At 39.4% G+C, this 24,875-nt stretch overlaps 1 protein-coding gene across 1 annotated transcript in view; it reads right to left on the reverse strand.

Moving 5' to 3' along the window:
* Window positions 1–24,875, reverse strand: part of cacna2d1a (calcium channel, voltage-dependent, alpha 2/delta subunit 1a) — an 85,402-nt gene that overhangs the window by 5,327 nt on the left and 55,200 nt on the right. The window contains exons 11-39 of the mRNA XM_035674351.1: window positions 22,258–22,416; window positions 21,626–21,730; window positions 21,452–21,530; window positions 20,892–20,941; window positions 20,620–20,709; window positions 19,883–19,945; window positions 19,042–19,134; window positions 18,851–18,925; window positions 18,079–18,150; window positions 17,859–17,930; window positions 17,700–17,761; window positions 16,983–17,059; window positions 14,892–14,900; window positions 13,339–13,347; window positions 12,724–12,784; window positions 12,452–12,558; window positions 10,399–10,483; window positions 10,101–10,163; window positions 9,143–9,252; window positions 8,977–9,048; window positions 8,524–8,591; window positions 8,387–8,425; window positions 8,218–8,289; window positions 5,652–5,804; window positions 4,484–4,536; window positions 4,192–4,247; window positions 2,903–3,029; window positions 2,101–2,213; window positions 1,317–1,399 (exon numbers count right to left, since the gene is read on the reverse strand). Of these exons, the coding sequence (XP_035530244.1) occupies window positions 1,317–1,399; window positions 2,101–2,213; window positions 2,903–3,029; window positions 4,192–4,247; window positions 4,484–4,536; window positions 5,652–5,804; window positions 8,218–8,289; window positions 8,387–8,425; window positions 8,524–8,591; window positions 8,977–9,048; window positions 9,143–9,252; window positions 10,101–10,163; window positions 10,399–10,483; window positions 12,452–12,558; window positions 12,724–12,784; window positions 13,339–13,347; window positions 14,892–14,900; window positions 16,983–17,059; window positions 17,700–17,761; window positions 17,859–17,930; window positions 18,079–18,150; window positions 18,851–18,925; window positions 19,042–19,134; window positions 19,883–19,945; window positions 20,620–20,709; window positions 20,892–20,941; window positions 21,452–21,530; window positions 21,626–21,730; window positions 22,258–22,416 (2,277 nt within the window). The remainder of the gene's footprint in view (window positions 1–1,316; window positions 1,400–2,100; window positions 2,214–2,902; window positions 3,030–4,191; window positions 4,248–4,483; window positions 4,537–5,651; window positions 5,805–8,217; window positions 8,290–8,386; window positions 8,426–8,523; window positions 8,592–8,976; window positions 9,049–9,142; window positions 9,253–10,100; window positions 10,164–10,398; window positions 10,484–12,451; window positions 12,559–12,723; window positions 12,785–13,338; window positions 13,348–14,891; window positions 14,901–16,982; window positions 17,060–17,699; window positions 17,762–17,858; window positions 17,931–18,078; window positions 18,151–18,850; window positions 18,926–19,041; window positions 19,135–19,882; window positions 19,946–20,619; window positions 20,710–20,891; window positions 20,942–21,451; window positions 21,531–21,625; window positions 21,731–22,257; window positions 22,417–24,875) is intronic.

Genomic DNA, 24,875 nt, shown 5'->3' on the forward strand with positions numbered 1-24,875 from the left:
TTTTTTCCAGGTGAAATGTCAAAACAGATCAAGTTGTTTCATCTGGAGTATACATTTGGAAGGAATAATATAAAAAAAAAAGATGTGAAAAAATACTCCTAACAACAGGCACTTTGGGGGTAGGGCTGGTTGATACAAACTAAAATTCATGCTGAAGTAAATGATCAAATTAACCTTGATAATATTAAATGTAATGATAAAATGTGGTAATACTTCATAGCACAATATTTCCTTCATTCATGGTAATTAATTTATGATTTGTTTGTCCTGAGTTATTACAGTCTGGTCACTGGTTTTTGTAGATTCTCAGTTTAAAGATACTATAATCTTTTTAATTAAATTTTTTTAAATAACAATGGATCAAATGACTATGTGTGATGTGAAAGGGGTCGACTGTAGTGACAAACCCACAGAGAATTATCACCTGACTCTGCACTTCCAATCAGCTCTACAGAGCATTTCAACAACTTTCAGCTCATTGTTTTGGTTTTACGGCCCGCAACTTTACTGTTTTGGTTCACTGCTCTCATCAATCCTGTTTTCAGCAGCAGCAGGCATCTGTTTTTACTGAAAAAAAGGGCTCTGATAAACCCACTGTATGCTATCCATCCAGCAACAAACAGCAGACAGTCAAAGTTAGCGACTAGCTGGTGAACAGTGTAGCATTTAGCAGCTAAGGAGCACTACTTCCCTCAGTAGTTAATGAAAACCAAAACAGAGCTAAAAGGAGAGTGAATATTTGACTCCCATTTGTCAGGTGGCCAGATACACACAGCTGATGCTAATTTATGTGTAAATAGGCACGATTTGCTGACGACTTAACCATAACTAGTTCTGAAGTCAGTGTTCTGTTTTTTTAACTTGAAAATGTAAAAAAAAAAACATGAAATATCAACCAATACAGCTTTAATCATCTCAGATTCAGACAATCCTTTTCATTGAGAATTACGTAATTTTCCATCTTTAATTGTCCAGCCCTACCTCAGTGTATTCAAAAACATATTAGGTTTAGATCTACAGATGATTAATTATTGTTTTATTATAAGTACTGAGTAAGGCTCTGTCCTGCGAGCTGTAACCAGGCCTTAATTGTCCTTGGCGACAAACTTAAATAATTTCCGCCTCGGGGCACACACTTTAATTTTAAAGGCTTTTCTGATTTCAGGCTGGATTTTCTGCAAACTTCTTTAACTCCTATGAGACCTATAAAGCAGCAACGATACATGAAACCTTACACAGAGCACCCTTAGCAAGAACATGTCAAGTTCAAATTGTTCTCCACCAGAAGCAGTCCATGTTTGATGAAAGAAACTTACGTTTTCAGTGCTATCAAAACAGACGGCGGGCCCTTTCCTGTACCGAGGATTGTGAGCCAGTTCGCAGGGATCAGGACCATCAGCTGCATGAGTAAAGTCAGGAACATAACACAGTTTCTGAGTGATTCTGAGTTAATAATAGCAGCAAGAAATAGCCTCTTTTCAGTAGACACTACTTACCCCATGGAAAATTATTAAAAACAACATTCTGATTAATGTGGAAAAAAACCAGGATATATTATATTAATGTTCAAATCAAGCAGATCCAGTGAAGTTGTGTAAGCACTATTAAAACTTTAGGCAAGTTGTCTATTTTCGGATTTCAAGCACATTGCTCAATTCCTCAATAATATGGCAATTATTCTCAGGCATTGTGTTTTCCAAGGAGCTTAATATATAATTGACCACAGCCCTCTGTGTCTGAGAGAACATCATAGGTTTGTTTATAAGCTACTCAGCAGACTTATTCCACACTACCATCTGCCTTACAGACAGAGTGAAACCCAGTGCAGACCCACTCATGAATTCTGGGCAACATTTTAAATGTCAATTACTGTGGAAATGCTCACTCATTATTCAGATGCAAATGAGGGGAAAAGTGAGTAATGAGTAGTTCCCTTTCAGCAGTCAGTGGTGAAAATACCTGCCAGTAGCTTCAGTACATCAGCGTTCATCCACAGTTATCTTGTCAAAAACATTTTCACTGAACAAATCAAACATCTGTTCACTGAATCAAATGTTCATGTTCTATGCCAGATGACAGCTGCGTTAGGTAAAAGGATACACTGCTGTTCATCCTGTATTAACAGCTTGGTGTCACAGGACGAGCAGGTGAGTTTTGCATCAGCAATGATAAAGACCAGGTTCGTCTTGGGCAGCTTTTCAGCATGGTAGATCCTGGAGAGGAGCAGACACACAAGAGACACAAGAGAAGTTGCTGACACATGGGCGAGAGTCCAGGAAAGATGGAGATAAAATTTCACTGAGAAGTTGAACATTTAACCAGAAAGCAATAAAAGGAAGACACTGATTTTAGTCTGCTGTGTTATAGAACATTAATTATTCCTGGAAACCTTGTAATCTTTAACACAATGAAAAGCACACTGTGGATGGCTTTATCAAGTCTCCTAACTGCTTTTATTCCTAAGGGGACACAAACCTGCCATATCACCCCACCTCCGGGACCTTTACTGAAACCCACATGTCGCTGGTGCACAAATGATTTTCTCTGCTTATTTTTATGGTGGTCGTTAAAAAGAAACGTGTGTGCAGCTAATGTCCGGGAGTGCCGCTCGGCATGCGGGCAGGCACTCCATTAGCCGGCACGAGGGGGCCTTAAAATGGCGTGCGTACACACACAATCACACACACACACGAACATGCCAAGACGGTGGTCCACACTAGTGAATTGACTTCACCTTCATGGCATGTGAATTTTTACAGCCCTCTCTTAGTGCCACCTCTGGGGACTTCATTTGTGTCTCATGGTTAAAAAACAAATCACTGCAAGTCAGGGTAAGTGTTTGGACCTTAACTATACTCTGTGAGCATATATGTACACTATATGGAGGAATGGATCTTTTCACCTGGTGCAGTTTTCACAGTCGATATTGCCTCTGAAAGACAGGTTGTTGGTCTCAAAGTAGTACTGAGTTTGCTCTGTGATGCAGACCTCTTTAAGCATGGCATCTGATAGCTCATCATCCATCTCGGCTGCGGAAGGACACACAAGAACATTCAGGTGTATTCATGTGAACAGGAGTGAGACTCAAACATGACATTGTTAATATTTAGTTATGTTTGACTACTTAGGGCATCTGTTGACTTAATAGCCACTACAATGAGAAAACCATGCTACTCCATTGTAAATGTAGAATGCACTAAGCTTGAGCTGGCTGTCTGGCTCCTACTATATATCCAGGTGCACAAGATGATTTCTCTTTTGGGGGCTCTTGGGACTTTATGGTGCTTAAAAATCACATACCGTGAATCCCTTTTGTATATGCAAAAAAAAAAAAAAAAAGCGCAATGGACAAACAACATGAACAAACAACATAGTGAACAGATGAGCAAACCCATGGTCATACAGGGCCTGCCTCGTAGGTGCTTCTTCTGTGCACACTTCAAATTGTTTAACTGACTTTAACTTTTAAAATGACACAAAGCGAACATTTAAAAAAGGCAGCAACATGTATTTCCCAAACGCGTAACTTGCTGGTTATGGTTGTACTGAAAAAATAGTCCTGATAATTTGAGGTCAACTGTCGGGAGACGCCATTGAAGTGGCGCAAGAAATCTCAGAGGGAGATATTTCAAAACCTGGAAAAATTAAATCCAGATTTAATCCGCACAGCTCGATACCAGTAAGTACGTCAGAAAATGTGTTTTTTCATAATTTAGAGAGCTGATCTCTTAACAAGTATCATCTTCATCACATGGCATATACAACTGTAAACAAAGAGAGACTTATTATTTTGTTTTGGATCTGTTGGTAATCTGTATTTTTCAAATAGCACATTTTTTATCGCACACAAGCAACTCCACATTTGCACGGTCTATGTCTGGCGAGCAACATCTTGTACACAGGAAATCCTCTGACGATGAATGATCATGCAACTGTTCCTGTGAAAAATATTGTGACTAACTACATATTCTTGGCATGTGGTGAGTATTGCACTAGAATTTCAAGATAAAGAAAAAGCTTGGAATTAGTGCGTTCAGTATCTCTTAAGGCCTTGTCAAAGTAACTAAAAATGAGCATCTATTGCTATTGTGTTTCCATAATGAGGCCATTTGGGCTGTCCAGAGGTAGCTCAATATTGTAACAAACCTTAAAGCACTATTCTTTTCAATTGTCAAATTGAGGGGAGCTCACCTGCGTCCAGGAAATTAGGGAATGTGATGCTGACCAGTAATTGTTGCAGTATTGACCTAAGAGCAAAAACAAAGGATGAACAATGTCTGGATTCATTGGAACTTAATCTACATCAAACAATTAAATGCCAATGTGTCAATAAATCAAGAGAAGGAACAAATCCTTGCCTGCTTTCCATTAGCATCTGAGTTTAAGGACTTAAAATAATGGCTTTTATAATGTATATTTTTGTTATTAATCATCTGAAAAAACACTAACCACATTAGAAAGAGTTCACAAAAAAAGGACTCACCAGGCGGCAGCTGTCGCCCACCATCCTAAATTCAAAATATCTGCAATTGTAGGCTGAGAGGGACAGACAAAATGAGAATTAAAATCAGAAAAGGACTAAATCAAGTCTTTAATAATCTTCTGACAAATCATTTTAAGCTTGTTGACCCAATCTGAACATCCTGCTTGGGTTTACAGTGGCTGCAGACAGTCCAGTTCTGCTAGGCACAAAGACCAAAGGTCCAGCCAGAGATTTTATTTTCTTCCCTCTCAAAGGAAATTAGAACACAATCCTCCAACAGATGCGGGCATAAATATGTAAACAAAGAGCCAGTGAGAAAACAAAGCAGCACACGGTTTGAATCAAAGACCCAACATGCTGCTTTGATTATGGTTAGCATGCGAGGGCCTTGTTTTGGTGAATCACTGCTGTATTCTTTCTCTGCACTTGATGTCGTGTTGAGTCATCAAGGAGTCTTAACTAACCGTGTCAGAGGCATCACCATCTATTGACGGCATCTTTGATCAGAAGATGTCTGTACCTTTCATCTCACCTTGCTCACTCAAGTGTGATGTACACATTTGTGGGAAATTACATGGTTTCAATTGTCTTCTGGAGAGTGGAATTTTTGCATCTGTAAATACCAACGAATAATTGAATCTTACTTTTTACCTCTGCTTAACCGCTACCTGTAATGACCTTTCAGCATCTAAGAGAAATTCATTGGTAACACTGAGATGTCAGCGGACATGTTTGCGTCATTTCACTGTGAGTTATATGTTTTGTAAGTGATGAAAAACAGTGCCTCTTTCTACATCACTTGGTGTGTTAGCCAAGCACGCTAGACCACCTAATCCTGTTACTGTTACTGCAACTCCCACTCTAACGCTTTCACCATACCCTCTGCTTCCCTTCTCATCTGCTATATCCAGATTTATGGCTCCCTGGTGAGTGAAGGTTTGTGTGTGTGCATGTGTGTGACAGTTTGGAGCAAGCAGGTATGGCTACGAATGGCTGCATGTGTACTTGCATGTGTCCGTGTGTTCATGCAGGGAAATAAGTAAATGTATATGTATGGAAATCAAAATGTGTGAACATGTAAGTGCGGGTGTGCACATGTGGGTGGCGCTCTGTGTGTGTGTGAGTGTGGTAGGTTGTGTGTGAATGGTCTCTGGCTTATGTAACTCACCACGTAGACGGATCGCAGGCCTGCAGCCGCCTTGCTCTCTTTCTTGGGGTCACAGAGTGACTGGTAGTCGAAGGTCTTCTTAAAGGTGAACAGGGACGAGTTGACCAGATTTTTCATGAGGATCGGGTCGATAACACCAAAGAACCGCCCAATCTAAGGACAAGGAGGAGGTAATAAAAATTTGCGCCATACAGCCAGCAGAGATTGCAGGTCCAAGTTATTGCTCTGGGCTAAGAAATAGTCCAGCACGTAATCCTGTGCATTGTCAATTTTATCCTTGGTTAAGTTTAAGAGCCGCTACCAATAATGTTACAATGGTCAGCGCCCTGCTAGCTTTTCCCAGTATTGATGCTAAGCTAACTGGCTGTTTGTGAAAGCCTGATATTTATTGTACAGACATCATCATCATCTAATTCATGTCACTAAAGCAAATACATGTATTTCCCAAAAATGTCTAACTATTCCTTAAAGATGAGATGTTTCTTTAATGGCCAAAGTTTTATGGAATAAAGATATTACTTTCTACTTTCTTGTAAGTCTGTTTTCTTTAGACCACATTAAATAACTTCCAACCACTGAGCATTGCTTGCAGTAGATGCAAGCATACAGATAAACATACTAGACTTCATGAACACACATCAGTGTACGCAGTCCCAGACATGTTTGAACCCTCTGCATGAGTAAAGCACCTTTAAAATGCACATTATAGAATGTAAATGTTACTGACTGAGGGTTTCATTTACAGAGCACTTAAACACGTTTAAACTGTCAACTCTAGATTGTTAAATCTATGTAAAACACATGCACAAAAACAGTCAATGAGTATACATGTGAAGAAAATGAAATTCACAGTGAATTTACAGACGCATGCACATACACCACACACTCAGTAAATCTCCCTCAAACCAGGATGATGGACTTCAGTATAATCTGATTAACACAGTCCACCAGGCAGCCATAAATTCCTACTAAGAGGAAGTAGTTTGTCTCGGCATCTCAGAGGTGTGACATGACCGTGTGCATGGGAGTGTTTAAGTACTTGTGTACCCAGGAGGGAGTGTGTACAGTACGTAGTACGCATCGATGTGTGTGTGTGTGTGTGTGTGTGCTGAAAGAAGTGCAATGTGCGTAAGGAAATGCAAACTATCCCTTTTCCTTCCACTTTGTAAGGTCACCGTTAACAAGGCGTCCTCCACATATCCATTCCTCTTTAGTCTAACAGCCAAAGGATATATAAATCTTCCAATCTATAAGGTAAAGGGAGCCGTCTCTCCTTTCTCTGCGCAATAACACAAATAATGAATTAACAGTCACAGCCCTGTTGGCTGCAGACTCCCCGAGGGTTTCAGAGAAAGAAAAGGAACGAGCTGGAGAGAGAAAGACATAAAGCGGCAGAGAAAGCGAGAAGCTTACAGAGAGAGAGAAACTTTGCTCCTGTAGGAAATATGATTGAGGGCACACAGCCTTCTCCAAACACGGCCTCAGGCCCCTGGGTTTTAGTGCTGCTGCCAAACTTCAGAGGGCGACTGATTTATCCAGCGCACACCCAGCCTTGATTAGGAAGGAGTCGAGGCCGCATGAAAAAACATTTACTCAGATGACTGCAGGGGCCTGCTCTTAGCTTTTAGCATAGGGCAAAGGGAAAAATGTGTGTGCTTACTCTATATGTATTTGTGTGTGTAAAGATGGGTGAAATCAAATTGTGTTTGAGTGGCTTCATTCATTTGGTTTTTGTTTGGGTTGTTCAGGGCAAACTGAGGCTGATTGAAGGTTCACAGCAGGTTTGGCTGATCACAGTTAAATACTACGAAGTCAAACTGGGCCTCATTTAAGATTTAATAGAAGTTTTCTGTGCATTAGGTGCTGTGAGTTCTTCATACAGAACAAATGGTATTTTGAAAGCAATGGTTTATTGCATGGGGTTTGCTTTAAGTTGTCATCATGTGACATGATTTCAGGTGGTAATACATGCTTTTGATCCTTCCCAGTCTGGGAGTGATAAACTCCATTTGCTGATGAAGATCATGAGATGCAGGTGAAAGCTCTGATAAGGCTAGTTAGTGGACCTTGAATTGGGTGTTTTTGTTTATTAAAAAAAAGTGTTTTGCCAGATTAATCCACAATGTCAAGATATTTGGAAAAACATTCAAACATCCATTTCTGCTCTCTTCTGCACTAAGCACCAAACACACAAGTTGTAATTAACCGTAAAATAAATTCAGCTCCACTTTCTAAAATGGCATCCTTTATGAAGAAGTTATAGCTAATATCAATATCATCCTGTTAATGGTTAATCAATAATTTACTAATGCTTTATACATAGTTATAACTCAGTAATATAAAAACTCTACTACTAATTAACAAACCGATGGGATTTTTCACTACCCAACATTTGAAATAACTTATACCTGACCTATAAAGCACTAGCGAATGTGTCTTAATTGAAGTGTTACTAAAGTTTAAGACACACCAGTAATATTTTATTATTCTTTCTGACACTGCAGAATCAGAGTTTAAATGGCTTGTTCTTTAGTTTTGTGAGTAAGAGTACAATGCAAAAGCCCACCTTCGCAATATCGTCATCTTGATTGGACATCACCAGGAAGCCCCCGTCATCCAGAATGACACAGTCTATATACTGGAATCACATAGAGATTAAACCAGTGTTGCATGCTCATGACTTTTATCCATAAAAAGTAGCTGAAAACTTAAAAATATGCAATTAAACTTCTTACCGGATCGTTCCGTTGACAGCCACAGATCTCATCGTTGCACTGAAAATACAGCAGAGCAGATAGATAAATGAAAAGTCATAGGCTGGATCAAGTGTGTGTCCTTGTGTGTATGTGTCATGCAGATATAATCCACTCACATTCATCCTCTGCGTGGTGTTGATGAAGCTCGCCATCCAGGCACTAATGTCCAACTTCACACCGACCACTGGGATCAAACAAAAAAGCCAGACATCCTACATCATGTTGGACCTCTGTGTCAACTCTACTCTCTGAACTTAGAAAATGCAAACTTGGCCAAGGATCACAGGAGACCAGACAACTTGATGTGTGGTTTGTATGTGTGTGTTTGTGTGTATTATGTCAGAGGGAGAGGGAAAAATAGGAGTAGCAGCCTGTAAATAGGAGACTATCTATGTATGTGTCAGAAGATATAAAGGAATTAATAGGGTTATAGCTATAGGAGTAAATAAGACACATAGCTGTAAGTGTAAGTGAGTTTATATGTAGGTGGCAGAGTGAGAGATACAACTCAAAAAATGTGCAAATACAACCCCATCTCTCTCTTTGCATGTCAGTGTGTGTGCCCTTACCAGCTGGTTTGAGTGTGATATCATTAATCTCGATGTTTACTGCTCTGCTCACCAGGACTGAGTCATCACTTGCTGAAAGAAAAAAAATAAGGCAACAATCTATATATGTGCATACACACTGAGACATGTGACACAGACACACACAAACACACACATTTTTACTCACTGTTCTCTTTAAGGTGGGTTGGAGTGAAGATGTACAAATCATTGTCCAAACTTCGCTTATAGAAACTGGACTCATACGTCTCTGCATCTTCTTCCCAAGAAAGTCCAGCACTGTCAACCACATTTATACAAAACAACACACACACACACACACACACACAGACAATACCATTATCAAAACTCAACAAGTCAAGTTGTCTCCCCTCAAGGATACCTCAAGGGCCCATTGGGTTGGTTGCACTTTCTCTTTATATGCTTCCACTTGCAATATGATGCTAAAGTATATATGTATTTTTATGCAGATGATTTATGACATGTAGGAAGCCTGCAGCATCTACCAGACCACCGGTCATGGTACTGGATTGTCAATGAGAAGACAGATCCAAGCATGAAGATCAAGCTTTCTATTTACCTGTCATTCTACTTTCTAGTGTGTTTGGGCTCACCCTTAAGGTAAGGGTAGGGTAGGGTAAGAAGTTAGGACATCCAGAGGGAGCTCGGAGAACTGCTCCTTTGCATTTAAAGGAACCAATTGGGGTGGTTTCGGCACCTGATTAGGATGTCCCTTAAATGTCTCCATAGGTATTTCAGTCAGGTTCCACTAGGAGAAAACCCTAGGAGGCCCAGAACCTGCTGAAGGGATTATATATCCTTTCTGGCCAAGGAAACCCTTGGGATCCCCCAGTAGGAACTGGAAGAAGTAGCTAGGGATATAGGGATAAGGGCTTATGGCCTTTGCTTAGCCTGCTACCACCATGACTCAGACATGAACAAGCCGCAATTGGAGGATGGATGAATGATCAAAATGTTATTTATAGAATATAAAGCACCTTCATGGGTAAGCTGTGGCTTTCTTAGCTGACCACATCATTATTCTTTAGCAGATAATCCTGAACATATTATCTACTCCTTCCCATGCTTCTAAATCAACCCCCTTCTCGTATGAGCTTGACAAGTACCTTTTGGGGTAGACCCGTGTGATCCCTCCATCGGTGGTAACAAATCTGGCCAAGACACCATGCCTGACAAGCAGAGAAGATAAAGCTATAAAACATACAGTTACAAAAATCTGGAATGTGCTTTATGCCTGCATGACATTTACTGGTGATGGTGAAATACTTTAGCCATCTGTATTCAGTTTTTCCACTTGGACTTTCATCACCAAATACCAAGTAACAAATAACTGATGCCACATTTCAGTTTGTTTTGCTGGATCAAAAAAATACATCGTTGGTTAAGTTTTGGTGCTTCACTTACTGCAATTCATTTTCTTTCCAAATCTTGAGGAGTTCCGTGGTGATGCCAGCATCCAGGAGCAATCGGTTCACCAGCTCCACGTTACCTAAACAGCAAAACATCACTTGAGCCTCAATATGTTAGGGTTAGGGTTAGTAATACAATTTGTGTGTCTGCTTCAAGTTTAAGTTCAGCTGGGTGATTTGAGATCTTAACATGATCAAAAATAGTTGAAGTAAATTAACTGTCAGTTTTGTGTGTCTCAGAGATTATGTTGTCCTTTTAGATGTTTCAGACTTGACCGAAAAGTCTAAGTAACAGGAATATACTGGAAAACATGGGATAAATGCCCGAGGAGCATTAATGGCTAACAGGGGACTAATAATGTGAGGGAAAAAAACTAACAAGAAAGAAAAATAAGATAGTATGCACAAAAAAGTTGGGAATATTTTAACATCACCTTTTAGGCATCCAAAACGAATTACAAATTGAGTGCAACATGGGAATAAGCCTCAGTTCATAGACTGCTAAACAAGCACCTAAAAGGTCCAAATGCAATAAAAATTGAAGGAACAAAATAGAACCAATTGGACAGACAGAGGGGATTTTTTTTCACAGAGGATGGGTCTTTGAAGAAAAGGCTATATCTCAAAATTGTCTTGTGAAACAAGATCGAAATAGACACCTTATATGGTACGTGTATGTTACAATGAAACGTATTTAAATTCACAAAAAATTATAGATAAATGTGCCTGATGCTGACAAGGTGTAAGTGGTGGGTTTGTATAGGTGTAACAAATTATTTTTTGAGACATCCGACAAGACCACATGACAAACATAACAGGTGATAAAAGCCGTTCGCCCATTTTTGGGCCGTGCCCATCCCTTTGAACTCTCCGACGACGCGCTTCAGTCCATTAACATTGAGGCTCGTTGATATACCCCCACCACCTCCTCCAACCTTTATGACACACCACACACATCAGAGAAAACAGCTGGTGTAACACTTTATTTCCCCCCTACCCCACCTTCCCTCTTTGTGCAGTGGTTTTCATTAGGGATCCTTTATTGAAGGCAGCCCAGGAATTCCTAATGTACTTCAGCTTCTTCGCCACTGCAGTGGCTTAACCAAGTAAACCGTGTAACGATACTCAAGCCACCAATAGTCCACATGGGCCATACTCCTCTCTCTCCCCTTCTGAACTCCCTATGGACTCCATTAAACCAGCAGCTAATAACGGTGAAAGTAATATTTCAATTGGATGAAAAGTTTTATTGGATTGATCATGTTGAGATATTTGAACTAAGTTCTCAAACTCAAACCGTCAAGCTAAACTTAAAGGAGATCTTTTATAAATATCCTGGGACCTTTTGTTTTACTCTCTTTGTGTGCAAAGTGAGTGATGCATATCAATGAGTGTATGCAAGAAATGGCAAGGATGTTAATGCTTTGGTCAGATGTTTGGGAGAAGGTCCACTGGCCCCTGATTTGTGTTTTATTGCTCCTCTCGTGCTCCTGGCCTGACGTGTCCTGCTCTTTCTCACAAACACACAGTAATTGGATGAGGTCGAGCGGCTATAGGTGGGGTGTGGAAGGCATATTACTGGTGAATATTGTGCGTGTGCGAGCGTGTATGTGTCACATCTAAGCCGACGTGCCTCACACATGTGCACTCAGGCGTGTGATGGTCAGACTTTTAGAGTTAGCATCAAATGAGTAACACGAACACAGGGGTTCTACATCACAAAGCTTTGCCTGGTCATGCACACCAAACAGCCAGACCTGTATTTCACTGGAAAGAGAGACCTCTGGGAATAGGTTTTGGTTGGCGCTTTTCCATTAAATTTTCAATGCACACCTTAATGCCAAGCCAGATGGCTGCAGATTCAGTCACATATACATACTATAGCAGATACTGTAAAGCTTCACAGCTCTTTGATATGTTAATAGGTGTGAGAATGAGGTCCCATAACATCAAGTAGAAAAGTTTTGATTTTGGAGTAGATGGCACCAGGAGCATGTTAGGTGGAAAGAGGTATTTCAGAATACATTTCTTATTTTTTTGATACTCACACAAGGGATGGTTTGGAGTCTTTGTGTCAATGTAATTGTTGAACTCCATGAGGAACTCAGTGTTGTTTTTGTTCTTGTCAGGTGGCTTTAAGTCCTTACAGTACACTCTGTGGTCAAAATAAGAACATTATAGTGAAGAAATGTAAGCAGAAAAAAGGGATTGACAAGGTTGAAGTTTGCCTCTGTATTGAGTTATAGTCATCATGCTAGAAGTAACAAAATTTATATCTAAATCTAAAAATGTAATCCAAATAAACTACATGTCTTCTTACCTTGGTGCAATAAATGTATAGCCATATTCATCAAACTTGTCCGCCAGCAGGCTTTCAGAAACTGGTAAAAGGTATAAAGCATTATGAATTTTTTTCTCATGCAGGTTAATATTAGACAGTTTAAAATTAAACTGAAGTAACTATTGTATGCAGATGGTGCTGGGCAGAATGTAACACCTGCTGAATATTTAACAGTGCACCAATAACAGAGTCTCCTCTGTTATTGGTGGGAGAACTCCTACAGGGACCTCTTGGCAGACTGTGCAGAAAAATAATCACAATTGCTCCACATATTCAACATTGCCACACATGTGTAAGGTCCTAAGTTTAAGATATTTAGTTAAAATGTAAGGTAGCTTTGTAAAGGTAGGAGTTACGTAGGTACTCAGTACTCAGGAAGTGGGGAAATTAGGACTATAACTCACAAAACTGGACTAACTGAAGCAAAAGTTACAAAAATCTAGCACTGTAAAGAATACAGTTTTTGCACAAAGAGCTAAACATCAGGTATAAACAAGAAGGACCAGAATAGACTTGGCCAGACATGCTGGGTAAAGGACCAACGAGGCTCACGAACAGGAGGAGAGAGATGAAAGTAAAGGAAAAAATACTTGCCATTTTTCCCTGGAGTGGAAAAAAATCCCAGCAGAGAGAAAGTGAGCGAACGAGAGAATCATCCCCCAGGGAGGAAAAGACGAGAGGGAAAAGAAAGGGAAAAAAAGGCAGGGTAAAACCACAGGGGTCAAAGGTCACACAATATTTTATTCACAGAGCGAGTCCTGAATAGAAATATTGGATTCCAAACAAAAGGTTTTAGGCCTTTGGATGTAAATGGAGACAGTGCTGATGGAGAACATAAAGAGAGGCTTAAAATGTGGTCAGGAGCTTTAAAAGTTATGATGTAGATGTGTTTTTAGCATTAGTATTAGCATTCTTTTGGTGATACAGTAAATTTGTGGAGTGACTGCACTTTAGTGATGTATTTGCATAACAATACTGCACACAGGAATGAACTGAGGAATATTAACCACAGCTCTTAACCTTAACGTTCAGTTGACATTCTCCAAAGCATGTCGTGTTGACAGTTGATTATACTGTACTCCTTGTCCTCTTTGGTGGTCATGATTAGGATATAATTGCACCCATGTGCTTTTTCTTTGATATTCGGTCACCACTTACTAATCCAACAAAGTATCTAGTAATGATGGATAGCAGGGAGATTTGGGGAGTGACAACGTCTTATATTTTCTGCTCTTTCGCACGACTTTTCACACTGATGATGACATTCCTGCCAGTTTTATGAATAACTGAATCAATATAATATCTAAGACATGCAGCTACAATCCTTCCAAAATGTGAATGGATAGGAACATGCAAGTCAAGAACCTGCATAGACTTAACAAATGCATGACAAATAGATGCTGGAACTGGGATATGATATGTCCACTTGGGTTTTTAAATTGATATTATATTTATATAATATAAAACAGACACAAATTGGGCTTCAGTTTCAGTTGAACCACAGAGCTTAAAAATGTGCCGTGGAGATGTTTGATTCAATGACCACTAACAAGACAAAAATGATGACAAAGCACACAGAAGGACAAACAGAGTATACAAAGCTTAGTGTGTTAGAGGGACCCTGTCTTTCATTAGGATTTGTTTAACAAGGCTGTAAAACTCAAAGTGAGTCAAAAAAAGAGAAAATAAAGAAAACAAAGAAAAGCACCAACTCATGTTTTGGGCGCAGACTCACAGCTTTCTCCTTTATGGCTTCACCTTTTAATAATGCAAACATCCTGTCCTTCCTTCTACAGTGGGTTAGTGCCAAAACCACATCTGAGGGCCATTGGAACAGGTGGGGGTTAAATACATGCATGCGCGCACAGACATACACACACCATCTGTGACACACTGTGTGGGCGCGCATTGCATGCGAAGCGCTGCTTCTGAGAGCAGATGCCAGCTTGATTCAGTGTTAACAAAATTGTCATTATTAATCAGAAGCCACTAAAAAAAAAAAAAACAGATAATGAAAACAAAATGCTTCTGTGCTTGTGAGTCCCCACATATGATGAAGTGAGTTAGAAGTGGAGTTACATCCAAAGTCTGCTAGTAGTGTGAGAGGACAGAGGTTATGAGGTAAAGCACAGGAGGAAAATACTTGCCCACAAACGCTGAAGGGGGTCCAACACACCAGGAATGGTCAAGAGTTCAAGGAGGGCATGAGAACAGGAGGGGGATAAAAAGATAAGGAGAGGGAAGTGGGCATTGGAAAAGAGAGCAGTAAAGAAAAAACAAGCCAACAGGGTTACGCAATATTTTATTCAAATGGACATTGAATAAGAATATTGTATACAAAGTACAAAACACTTAACCTGTAAGTTAGGTGGAAGATACAAGGGATGTTTGAGGTAAATTAGGGTAAGATATGCTGTATGAATTTGTGTGTTTGTATGTGTTTATTAATGACATTGTGGGGACAATGCTCATGAAGTCATCTTAGGGGGACTTCCCTTCTATTTGGGAACAAAAACTGTCTTTACTAGATTATTAATTAAATTTTAGGGTCAAGACTTTAAGGTTGAAGTTAAGGTTAGATTTAGAGTTGTTGGCATTGTAGTTGCTATGGCTACAGTTAAGGTAAGACTCCAGTGATTGAATGCAAGTCAATGCAATGTCCTCACAGAAAGGACAAATACATTTGTGTGAGTGTAGGCTCAGTTTTAAACATATAAACACACTAACACGTGAATATGAGTGCAGCAGTGTATACACTACACTTATGATTAGTGAGAAAGCCTTCATATTAAAAATGGCCCCATCACTGGGTTTCCATGTTTTAACAATAATTACAACTATTATAAACTGTACACTTTACTTCTTTTTCTTATTTTTTGAACCATTTAAGCATAAATTCTTTGCTTTTCATATCAGTGTGAAAATCAACTTGCAGAAAGTTGAATTTTGTTATCTTTACATTGTCAAAGTTTTTACTGTCTCTGTTAGTGAGAGAGTGAATGACTTGTAAGTAGTGGCCACATTTAGCCACAGTTAGCTTGTTAGCTTTTTGAGGGATGGTATTGACTTATCTTGTCACAAATAAGTCAAGATTTCAGAGCCAGCTGCAAAATGACAACCACGGCAAAATAACCAAAAATGTGTCCTGTTAATCCACTGGTTTCATAAATTGCCATTCAGGTGCCAAGCCAACCCTTACATGTCATTAGACATTGGAACAACCTTAAGAAGCACTACCAAGGAGAATTATGAAACTCTGCAAGACAAAACAAAGGTGCTGACATTTTCACTGTGATGGATTACCAATATCAAGCAAGCTTCATGTCTCTGGCAGTTGATTTTCACATTTTTCTGTAAAGAGTAGCCAGTTGCTGACTAAAGGTGGGAAATTATACTTAACATGTATGATGATATGCTTTGGAAAGTGGTTGGTAATAATATAAAAACATTTTTTATTACATACTAAACCATAGGGTTGTCTAACTTGTCACCAAACCACAAAAACGTTCTTTAAAGCCCACGTTTGGCTACTGAGTGCAACTAGACAGACCAGCAAACATACAGACAAAGGGACAGACACTAACCAGGGATGGCTCCATCTTAACTGCAGTGAACACACACACACACACACACACACACACACACTATAAAACTGTCCTTTGAGTAACACTATGAGTCAATGACATCTTTTACTAGTGGGAACAGACAGGGCTCAAAAGAGACATGAGACGACAACGCCACACATATGGAACCTCTGATCCACTATATAGTATCCAATAGACTTGAGGATGAACACACACATACAGACACTTGTAGACACACACACACACACACAAACACACACAGTGAGGTACAGAGCAGTAAATTAATTGATGAGTACTATGTGTGTGAAAGGGGACACTGGAGCCACTCGTCCCGCTGTCTGGCAACAAAAACTTTGAACAGCACCACAACTGAGGGTGTGTGTTGCCATAGCGACACAATGGGGGAGGGCATGCAGGGGTGGTGTAAATGTATATGGATGTGTATGTATATGAGCATGGGGCACTATAAGTGATGGATAGGAACCATAAGCTGAGGCGCAAGTGTTTCTCAGCCTTACATGGAGAGCAATAATGTCTCTGGAGAACATTAGCAGTCCAGCAACATTTGTCCACTGTCTGTATAAATGGAAGGTAATGTTACTGAGTGGAAGAACTAATGGCACAAGAGATTGAACTAATTTAGATGGCACTTACATTTTGCCTGGGTGATGGTGTCGCCGATGTTGGCCCGAATGTAATGCATGCTGTACTCAGGAAGGACCAGGGCCAGGCTGAGAGAGGACACACACACAAAAAAACCTCATATCAAAGTATCATAACAGTATTTATCTGCATTGGATATTTTATATAAACATCACTTTAAGCTTATGTTCTGCAATTATTTTGTGGTTTTACCAATGTTTTTGCAAGAATTGTTGTTAATCCGTACTTTTGTTTTACTGCCTTGGAGAATGAAGTAGGCATTTCATTGTCTGAGACATTAAATGCAAGAACACACATCTTGCTTAACCAACCAATTCACAAGTAAAAACGCACTAAAAACATTTTCCCTCTTTGCTTTGAGAAAAAATCTTTGCACCATAGCAAATCTGTCAGTAAGTCCTGTTAAGCATTTCTTAGCAGGAATTTTTCAGATAGTACACATAAATTGTGAACACTGGCCCCTCATGGCTTCACCAAGAACACTCTAAACTGAGCCTGGATTTTATCCTGAACTTAACACCACCGTCCAGTTCCAGTCTCAATTACAACAAAAAGGTTTTACGCAATGATGATAAACATTTTGCAAACTTTGACAGTGTAAAGCAGCTTGACTTCCTCTCTTTCTGGACTGAGGTTTGGTACAAAAAAAGTACTTAACATGCAATGGATTAATCGCTTCACGAGACATACTTAACATATGATATTTACCTGTAATCTGTCCCCTTCACTGGCGCAAACGTGTACGTCCTCTGACCTAGGTCAATGTAACGCTTTGAGGGCAACAGTTTGGTCAGTACATGTTACATTTTCTAAGCAAATCTGTTTATAACTGTCATGGACTCCAACATCCTTTTATTACAAAATTACCTCATCTTGGGATTTCACCAGTGTCGATATGGTGTAATTCCCTGTTTGACCGTCGATCATTTTTCTTCTTATCTGTCAACCAAATAACCCAAAATTTATTTATTAATGAATTTGTAAAAGTAATCAAAATTAATCATGATATATTCCGAAATTACAATGCTTTTGAATCTGATATGAGCTCATGGAATTAAAAAAGTTGGGAGTAATCCATTTTGCAAACCTCCACTTTGATCTCATTCTCCAGCTCTGCATCCAGGAAGTCCAGTGTTACAGGTTCATGAAACTTGGCAGTCTACACAGAATGCAAGCAATTAGTCTGTGATACATACCATAATTTAGAATTTGTGGGCTTTGAGTACAAAGGAGAAAAATTTAGCAGTACGCATCAGTTATTGGTCTTGCGTTTCCAAAACAGATTCTTTTTTTGGAGCCTTGAAGATGGAACTAATTATGCACTCATCTATTTGTTAACACTGACTTTTGAATTTTGCAATCATCTGTGACCAATCTGTGCAAACGTAATTTACAAGATGAGTGCATATTTCAAAGGTCAACAAGGAACATCTTGCTGCGTTTCAACAAACATCATTATGGACCCACGTAATCAGGACATTTTTTAAAAAGACCGCAAAGTCAGCCAAATAATACAAACAAAGTCAGTGTGGTGACTCCAGCTAACAGTGTATCTGCAGTGGAGATGCTGTGCTATGTCAGTACAATGCTAAAATCATATTTGTTATGTAAGACAACAGATATATTGAATCTTTCCGCAAAGGTGCATTTCGTAACAAGTAAGTAAGGGTTGCTAAAACAAGAATTTTTATGTATTCTCAGTCTGAAAAGTATTTTTACAATCTGGAAAGCTGTGTTTTTCTTGCCAGTTTGACCAATATTAATGCGTAACTAATGGCTTTCAGCAAATGCGACGGGACTCTCCACAGAAAAAGAAAACTTCTGGTTTCTCTGAATAATGGTCCAGTGATTTGGCCTACCAGTGGCTGGAGATTAGGATGGAGCAGCACATATCCATTGGGGTCGATGGCAAAGTAGTAGCCATTTGGTCCAAACTACAGGAGAAAAGAAATAGAGAGGGAGATATTTGTGAAACTAAGAACAGAGGAACCCAGGGACCAAATAAGATAACTACTTTAATTGTGTTTATTTATGTAGTGTGTGGTCTTACCGTAAACCGCGGCGTCAGTCTTTTGATATCTTCCAGGGAGACATCTATACCCATAACTCCCAAGATGAGTTGGTTTTGAAATTTCTGTGCTTTCTGAGACAAAACCATAGGGGAAAAAAGAGTCACGGTAAGACCCACTTTTGAGTCCTTGTTGTTCTTTCTGGATGAGTCAAGCCCCTCTGTGCATTCTGAATGATTTCAAGGAAATGGGTTGCAATAGAAATCTGGAAAGTCTCATTCCCAAAAGCTTTACATGCCTCCATGAGTCACTGACAAGGCATTTCCAGCCTTCGTTTCCAGCCATAGTGTAGGTAACCCTGAGCCTGTCGAGATAGACATGTAAACTCATCTTGAAGCACTTAGCTACCGGATCATTTGTCTCTCTGCTCTGCAGGTTTGATCTCTTTTTGATATTTGCTTTATGACATCCCAGATTCTCTTCCTGTGGAGGCACGTGGGAGAGCTTTGAGGGACCTCAGCGCCAACAAAGGATATAAGGAAGAGCCACAAGAAAGAGGATAAAAGTAAGGAAAGATAATTGAGACTATTGCGGTATGTTTATTTTTTTTAGTCTGGTAAACATTATGGTGTGTCATGAAACCGCAGACTTCAATTATCCCATGGGGTCAAAGTGTCATACATACAGTAAATTTAGTCAGTAAAGTCAACTGTATACTAGATGAATGAGACAGAAGACAGATTGGGTGAGTGAACCAGGAAACAATCTGGGGAATGAGCATATATATCATAAAAAGGTAGGACTGACAAGCGCGTCTGTGAAATAAATTAGTAAATTAGGATCTACATGAAGTGAGTGACATGATAATCCATTTTTGCCTACCTTTGAGCCTGTGTTGGTCTTGTTGAAGACAGGCAGAGTTCCAGTGATCACCAAGCCAAGCTCCTGGAAGATGAAACATACAACACATGACGTTATGCAGGGCAAAATAATTGTTAATGGCATAAATTCACAGACTACTTCAGTGTTATTAATTTTTGCGTGATCTGATAAATTAATAAAACATCAATAAAAAGTTGTCCAACACTGACACCACTCATATCTCATGGGTGTCACTGGGTCATTTAAAAAACCGCTACAGCTACAGCTTGAAATTATCCCATTTCCAATAACAAAAGGCAGAGACATTTCTGATAATGTCAAGGTCAATACAGTCCCAAAAGTTGACAGCATGTTATCAGTAAATGGATGACAGTATCCAAACCATTTGGCTGAGTTTACCAGACTGGTTTCTTATCTACACTGTCGCCTAAAAGTTAATCTTGACAGAAGCTTAGGCACCACAAAAAAAAGACTGATGCAGCATTTCTGTCCGTTTCACAAACACTGCTGGAACAGAGTTGAGGCTGAGTTTACCAGGATGACAAACAGCAAATGTTTAGTATAATTAAATGAGACTTATCTGAAATGCTTCATCTGACAGAAAACAGATTTCTTCTCATTCTTGCAGAACTCTACATTTGACTACAAATGACACTGTCTTTTCTCACACTGGTCTTGAAGTGTTTTCTGTCTTTGTATAAACTTGTGTGTAATCAGGTGTCTGTTATAACACATACCAGTGCGTCCAGATAGACGTTGGTCCACTGAACCTGCTTCGCCTTTTTGTTATCCTTAACCATAGGCCTGCCCAAAACATCCAGGTACTCCTGTAAAAAAGAAAAACGTTTGAGAATGAATTTGCTACATGCACATCAGTCAATCCACCACAAGAGGGAGAAATACACAACTGGTTAAGCTTGAGCTGGGGTGAAAGACATGTAAATTAGTGAGTATTCATGGACAAATAAGTGGAGCCATGGTAGTGCTATATGGGTGAATTTGAGTTTACCTGAGTGTTGATCCTGATGGCACCTATAGAGGGGATCTCATAGTAGTAACCTGAGGCAGAGATATATGTTTATTCTAACATCCAGTGTGAGAAAGATTTATTTAGACCCAACTACTGAAAATCAGCTCAGGCAAGTACATAATCCTTTATGTATTTAGCTAGACAAAGCTGCCACAAATTACTATTCTTGTATTGACAACCTATCTAACCCAAATTAGAACTGCACTGAAAAGGACACTCCATCCACCTCTTAATTTTGGTTGAATAAAAGAAAACTTTGAGATTAACTTAAAAGGGCCATTCTGTACAGTTTTTGATCATGTAAAATGAAGGCAAGCCCACAACAAATGAAATAGTCAACATTTTCCTTATATTACTAATGCAGTATAGAAAGCATTATCAGTTGTTTTTCCAGAGCACCCGAACCTGTCAATCATTTTAAAGTAATTTAGTTTACAGTGGCACCCTTTAAAGTATCTTTTAAAATAAGTAGAATACACATGAGATATCTGATGAGTTGTGTGTCACATGGAGACCAAAGCTCAATTGCAACGTCATACCTTTATTAGTGCAGGCCATCCACTGTATTGGTCCTTTGTCATAGTTGTGTTGACCCACTGAAAATGTAAAGATGCGCACCTGTGAGGAGAAGAAAGTCAGTAACAGACAAGATTCATGGTGAAAAGCAAAGACTGCTGTATTCTACTCTCTGAACATCTTGTTTACAGTCCTACCGCTTGATTAGGGTTGTATTTTTTAAAGATCTCCTCTGCTTTCTCTTCTCCTCCGTCAGTGAAGAGCATGATAATCTTGTTACAGTTGGCCCTTGACACATTCATCTAGGGGATATAAAGGCAAAATGTTTGTATTTTAAAGACTATTTAACCAAAGAAAATGAATAAGCACACATTCTTATTGTTACAGGAAGAAGCTGCAGAAAGTGTTTGCAACAAGAATTTAAGTGTAATGGCTCTTTACACATATGCAGTTACAGAGGATGGCAAGAAAAAAATGAGCTCTTGTACTGACAAAAAACTGCAATGTCTTAAACAACCACCAGAGGTCGACATATACTCACTCTTCATTACTGTTACGTTGGGATTGAGTTGCCAGTGTGGCCTGTTTTCCCTCATTCTTTTAATTAATATAATTGAATGAAACTGATAAATTAAATGAACATAAATTATATCAAACTGTTAAGTAGATTTCACAGGGTTTCATCAAGCCTCTGGATTGGTCTGCATATTACCAGGGACATTGTTGGATAAAATAATTAAACAACAGACTAACAAACACAACCTTATGTTACCCACAGCAGATGCCACACAGATATTCCTCCACGCATGCCCACACACTGGCACTTTACCTGTGCGAGCTGCTCGAACGCCAGCTCGAAGCCGCCTCTGTAGTTGGTGATACCCTTGGCGGTGATGTTCTGCACAGCATCTTTCAGCATCCTCTTGTTGCGGACGTTGGCCTGCACCAGGTTCTCAAAGCATGATGCATACGAGGCCTTGTCATTGAACTGGAGGGAAGAGGGAAGGAGGGATGATGGGAAGTGGAGGGAAGGCACTTGCACATATTTTCTATTAAATATGTGACCTGTTTTCCCTTCGTTACGGAGTCATGCAGTGTGCCTCAAACATATAGGATTAAGATAAGGTATTGCAAGAGAAATTGATTCCATTTCAAATAAAATATAATAACTAATGACAAATGTTATAAAGTAAATAATTCTACTTTAATAACACTGTAACTTCTTGGCTTTGCTGTTGCAAAAATCTGTCATGTGTCAAATGAAATCAGTCTTAATCAAATCTACACAGACCGAAGGGAGCTATAGGAGCAGAAGGAAGGATTGGCAGGAGAGCAGGTAGGGATGTGAAAACAGTGGCATAAGGAGGTAAAAAAACAAAACAAAGAGCTTGATTAAGGAGGGTTTATGCCATAGAGACAGACACTATTGTAACTGGTTAAATTACACAGCTCTACATTTAAAGTGTCTTCAGATTAATATCGGTGAATAGTTAATGTGGAGGAACAGATGGAACCCTATCAAGTTCATGCACATACACAAATATAAACCTACACACACACACACACACACACACACACACACACACACAGCATCTATGAAGGGCTGGGACATGGCTCATTAATACCTAACATCTGTTTTGGCCTTGACTGCAATCATGATCATGTTCAAAACACACAAACACACATACCTATACACACACACACTAAAAGATGCATGCTTTTACAATGCTTTTTATCATTTCTTGCAACACAAATCTGAATGTCTGCACATACTCAACACTGATACACTATTTTCTTTCTTTATTAACACTCGCTTAGTTTTGCACAGCTGTTACATGAGTGAATTGTACCTTTTGCTTGAGATCATCTAAAAGTCTACGTGGAATTCTCATGCTGAAAAACAAGGATCTTACTGTGGTTACATAAAATGTCAAATATGGGTGAAAAAAATGGCACTTGAAAGAGACTTTAATCTTTGTAGTAGAGTACAATGACAAGGGCAGCTACAAACACAAGTCATTTTTGCGATTTTAAAAGATAATCAGCACATTTAATTGAGTTGTCAAAGAGGTTTATGTAATAGAGGCAAATTAGCCCAAATATTCCATCACTCAATACAACGGACAAACAATAATTTGCAGAATAAAGACATTAGAGTGGTTAATAGTTAATGATAAAATAATATCAAACACACAATCTAAGATCTAAGAGCAAAGAACAACACAATTCCTGTTACCACTGCTATGTTTTCTCCATTCTCATTGGTTTGTGTCTTTAGAACGCCAAAGGATGCTGCAGCTCACAATGACTGTTTCCAACTACTCAACATGTTGGCGGACGTCTCAGGGCAAATACTGCCAAGACATTCGTCCTCTAAACAGACGCACGCCTACACATGGGCTAATATAAACCATGGTGAGTTAGAACTTCATCTAACTTATAAAACACATCTTAAAATATCTCAGACACAGTAATAAAAGCTCAGCAGAACAGCATACTGTATGTGGGCATGTTCTATATATATGTTTGTGTATATAAAACATAGCTAAAATTGTTAATCAGGACTGGCTTTAGGCTTTAGGCTTATTGCGGGCTGGTATAAATAATAGGTGGGAAACCTGGGTGGTAGGTATCCCAGTGGTAAGAGAAGCGGACTAGTGCCCAAAGGTTTCCGGTTTGAATCCCTGGCCAGATGGTTGTCAGAGTCAAGATCAGATGCAAGCTCTTGCCAATGTGCCCTCAGGCCTCTGCAGCTTATGACTGTGTGTTTGCATATGGGGTGTTTGGATGTGTTTAATGCAGATTAATTTCCCCCATGGGGATTAAAAAAGTACTATTCTATTTTATTCTATTCTAAGAAGAATTTTAAGCAGGGAAATTAGGAGGCAGTGAAGCGTTTATGATCAGTGAAGAGAAGATTGATTTACCCTAAAATGAAAGAAAAAATCCTTCATCCGGATTTTAACATAATCAACTCCATGATATTTCTTTTATATACACAAAATGCAACAGGGCTGGCAATGCATTTGTTATTTTCTGTCAAAGAACTACATGAAAAAAATAGATGGATAAAATGTCTCACTCTAAAGGCCTCTGCACACCAACCCGACGGCCGACCGTCGGCAGAAAAGCAGTCGGACTGATCAGTCGGCTCCCGTCTCCTAAAAAAGCCCTCCGACACACACCAAACCGAGCGGGGGGGCGACGTGGAGCGTACGTTCTGCGCATGCGCGAGCGTAGTAACGTTTCCCATAACAGCAGGCGGCGACTAATCTGTGCTGTCGCCCCAAAAACAATTTGAAAAACCAGAAATGAACGGATCAACTGTAGACCTGTCACACAGAGCACGCTGCGTTAGTCATTGTTTTCATCGGAGAGTGTTGATGTAGTGCAACAAAGGTATCGTTATTTCATTACTCGTTGAGACGGAAAATACGGATTGGCCTA

This window comes from Morone saxatilis, unplaced genomic scaffold (assembly GCF_004916995.1).
Source record: "Morone saxatilis isolate NCDOM2014 unplaced genomic scaffold, NCSU_SB_2.0 Contig10, whole genome shotgun sequence".
Classification (NCBI taxonomy): Eukaryota; Metazoa; Chordata; class Actinopteri; family Moronidae; genus Morone; species Morone saxatilis.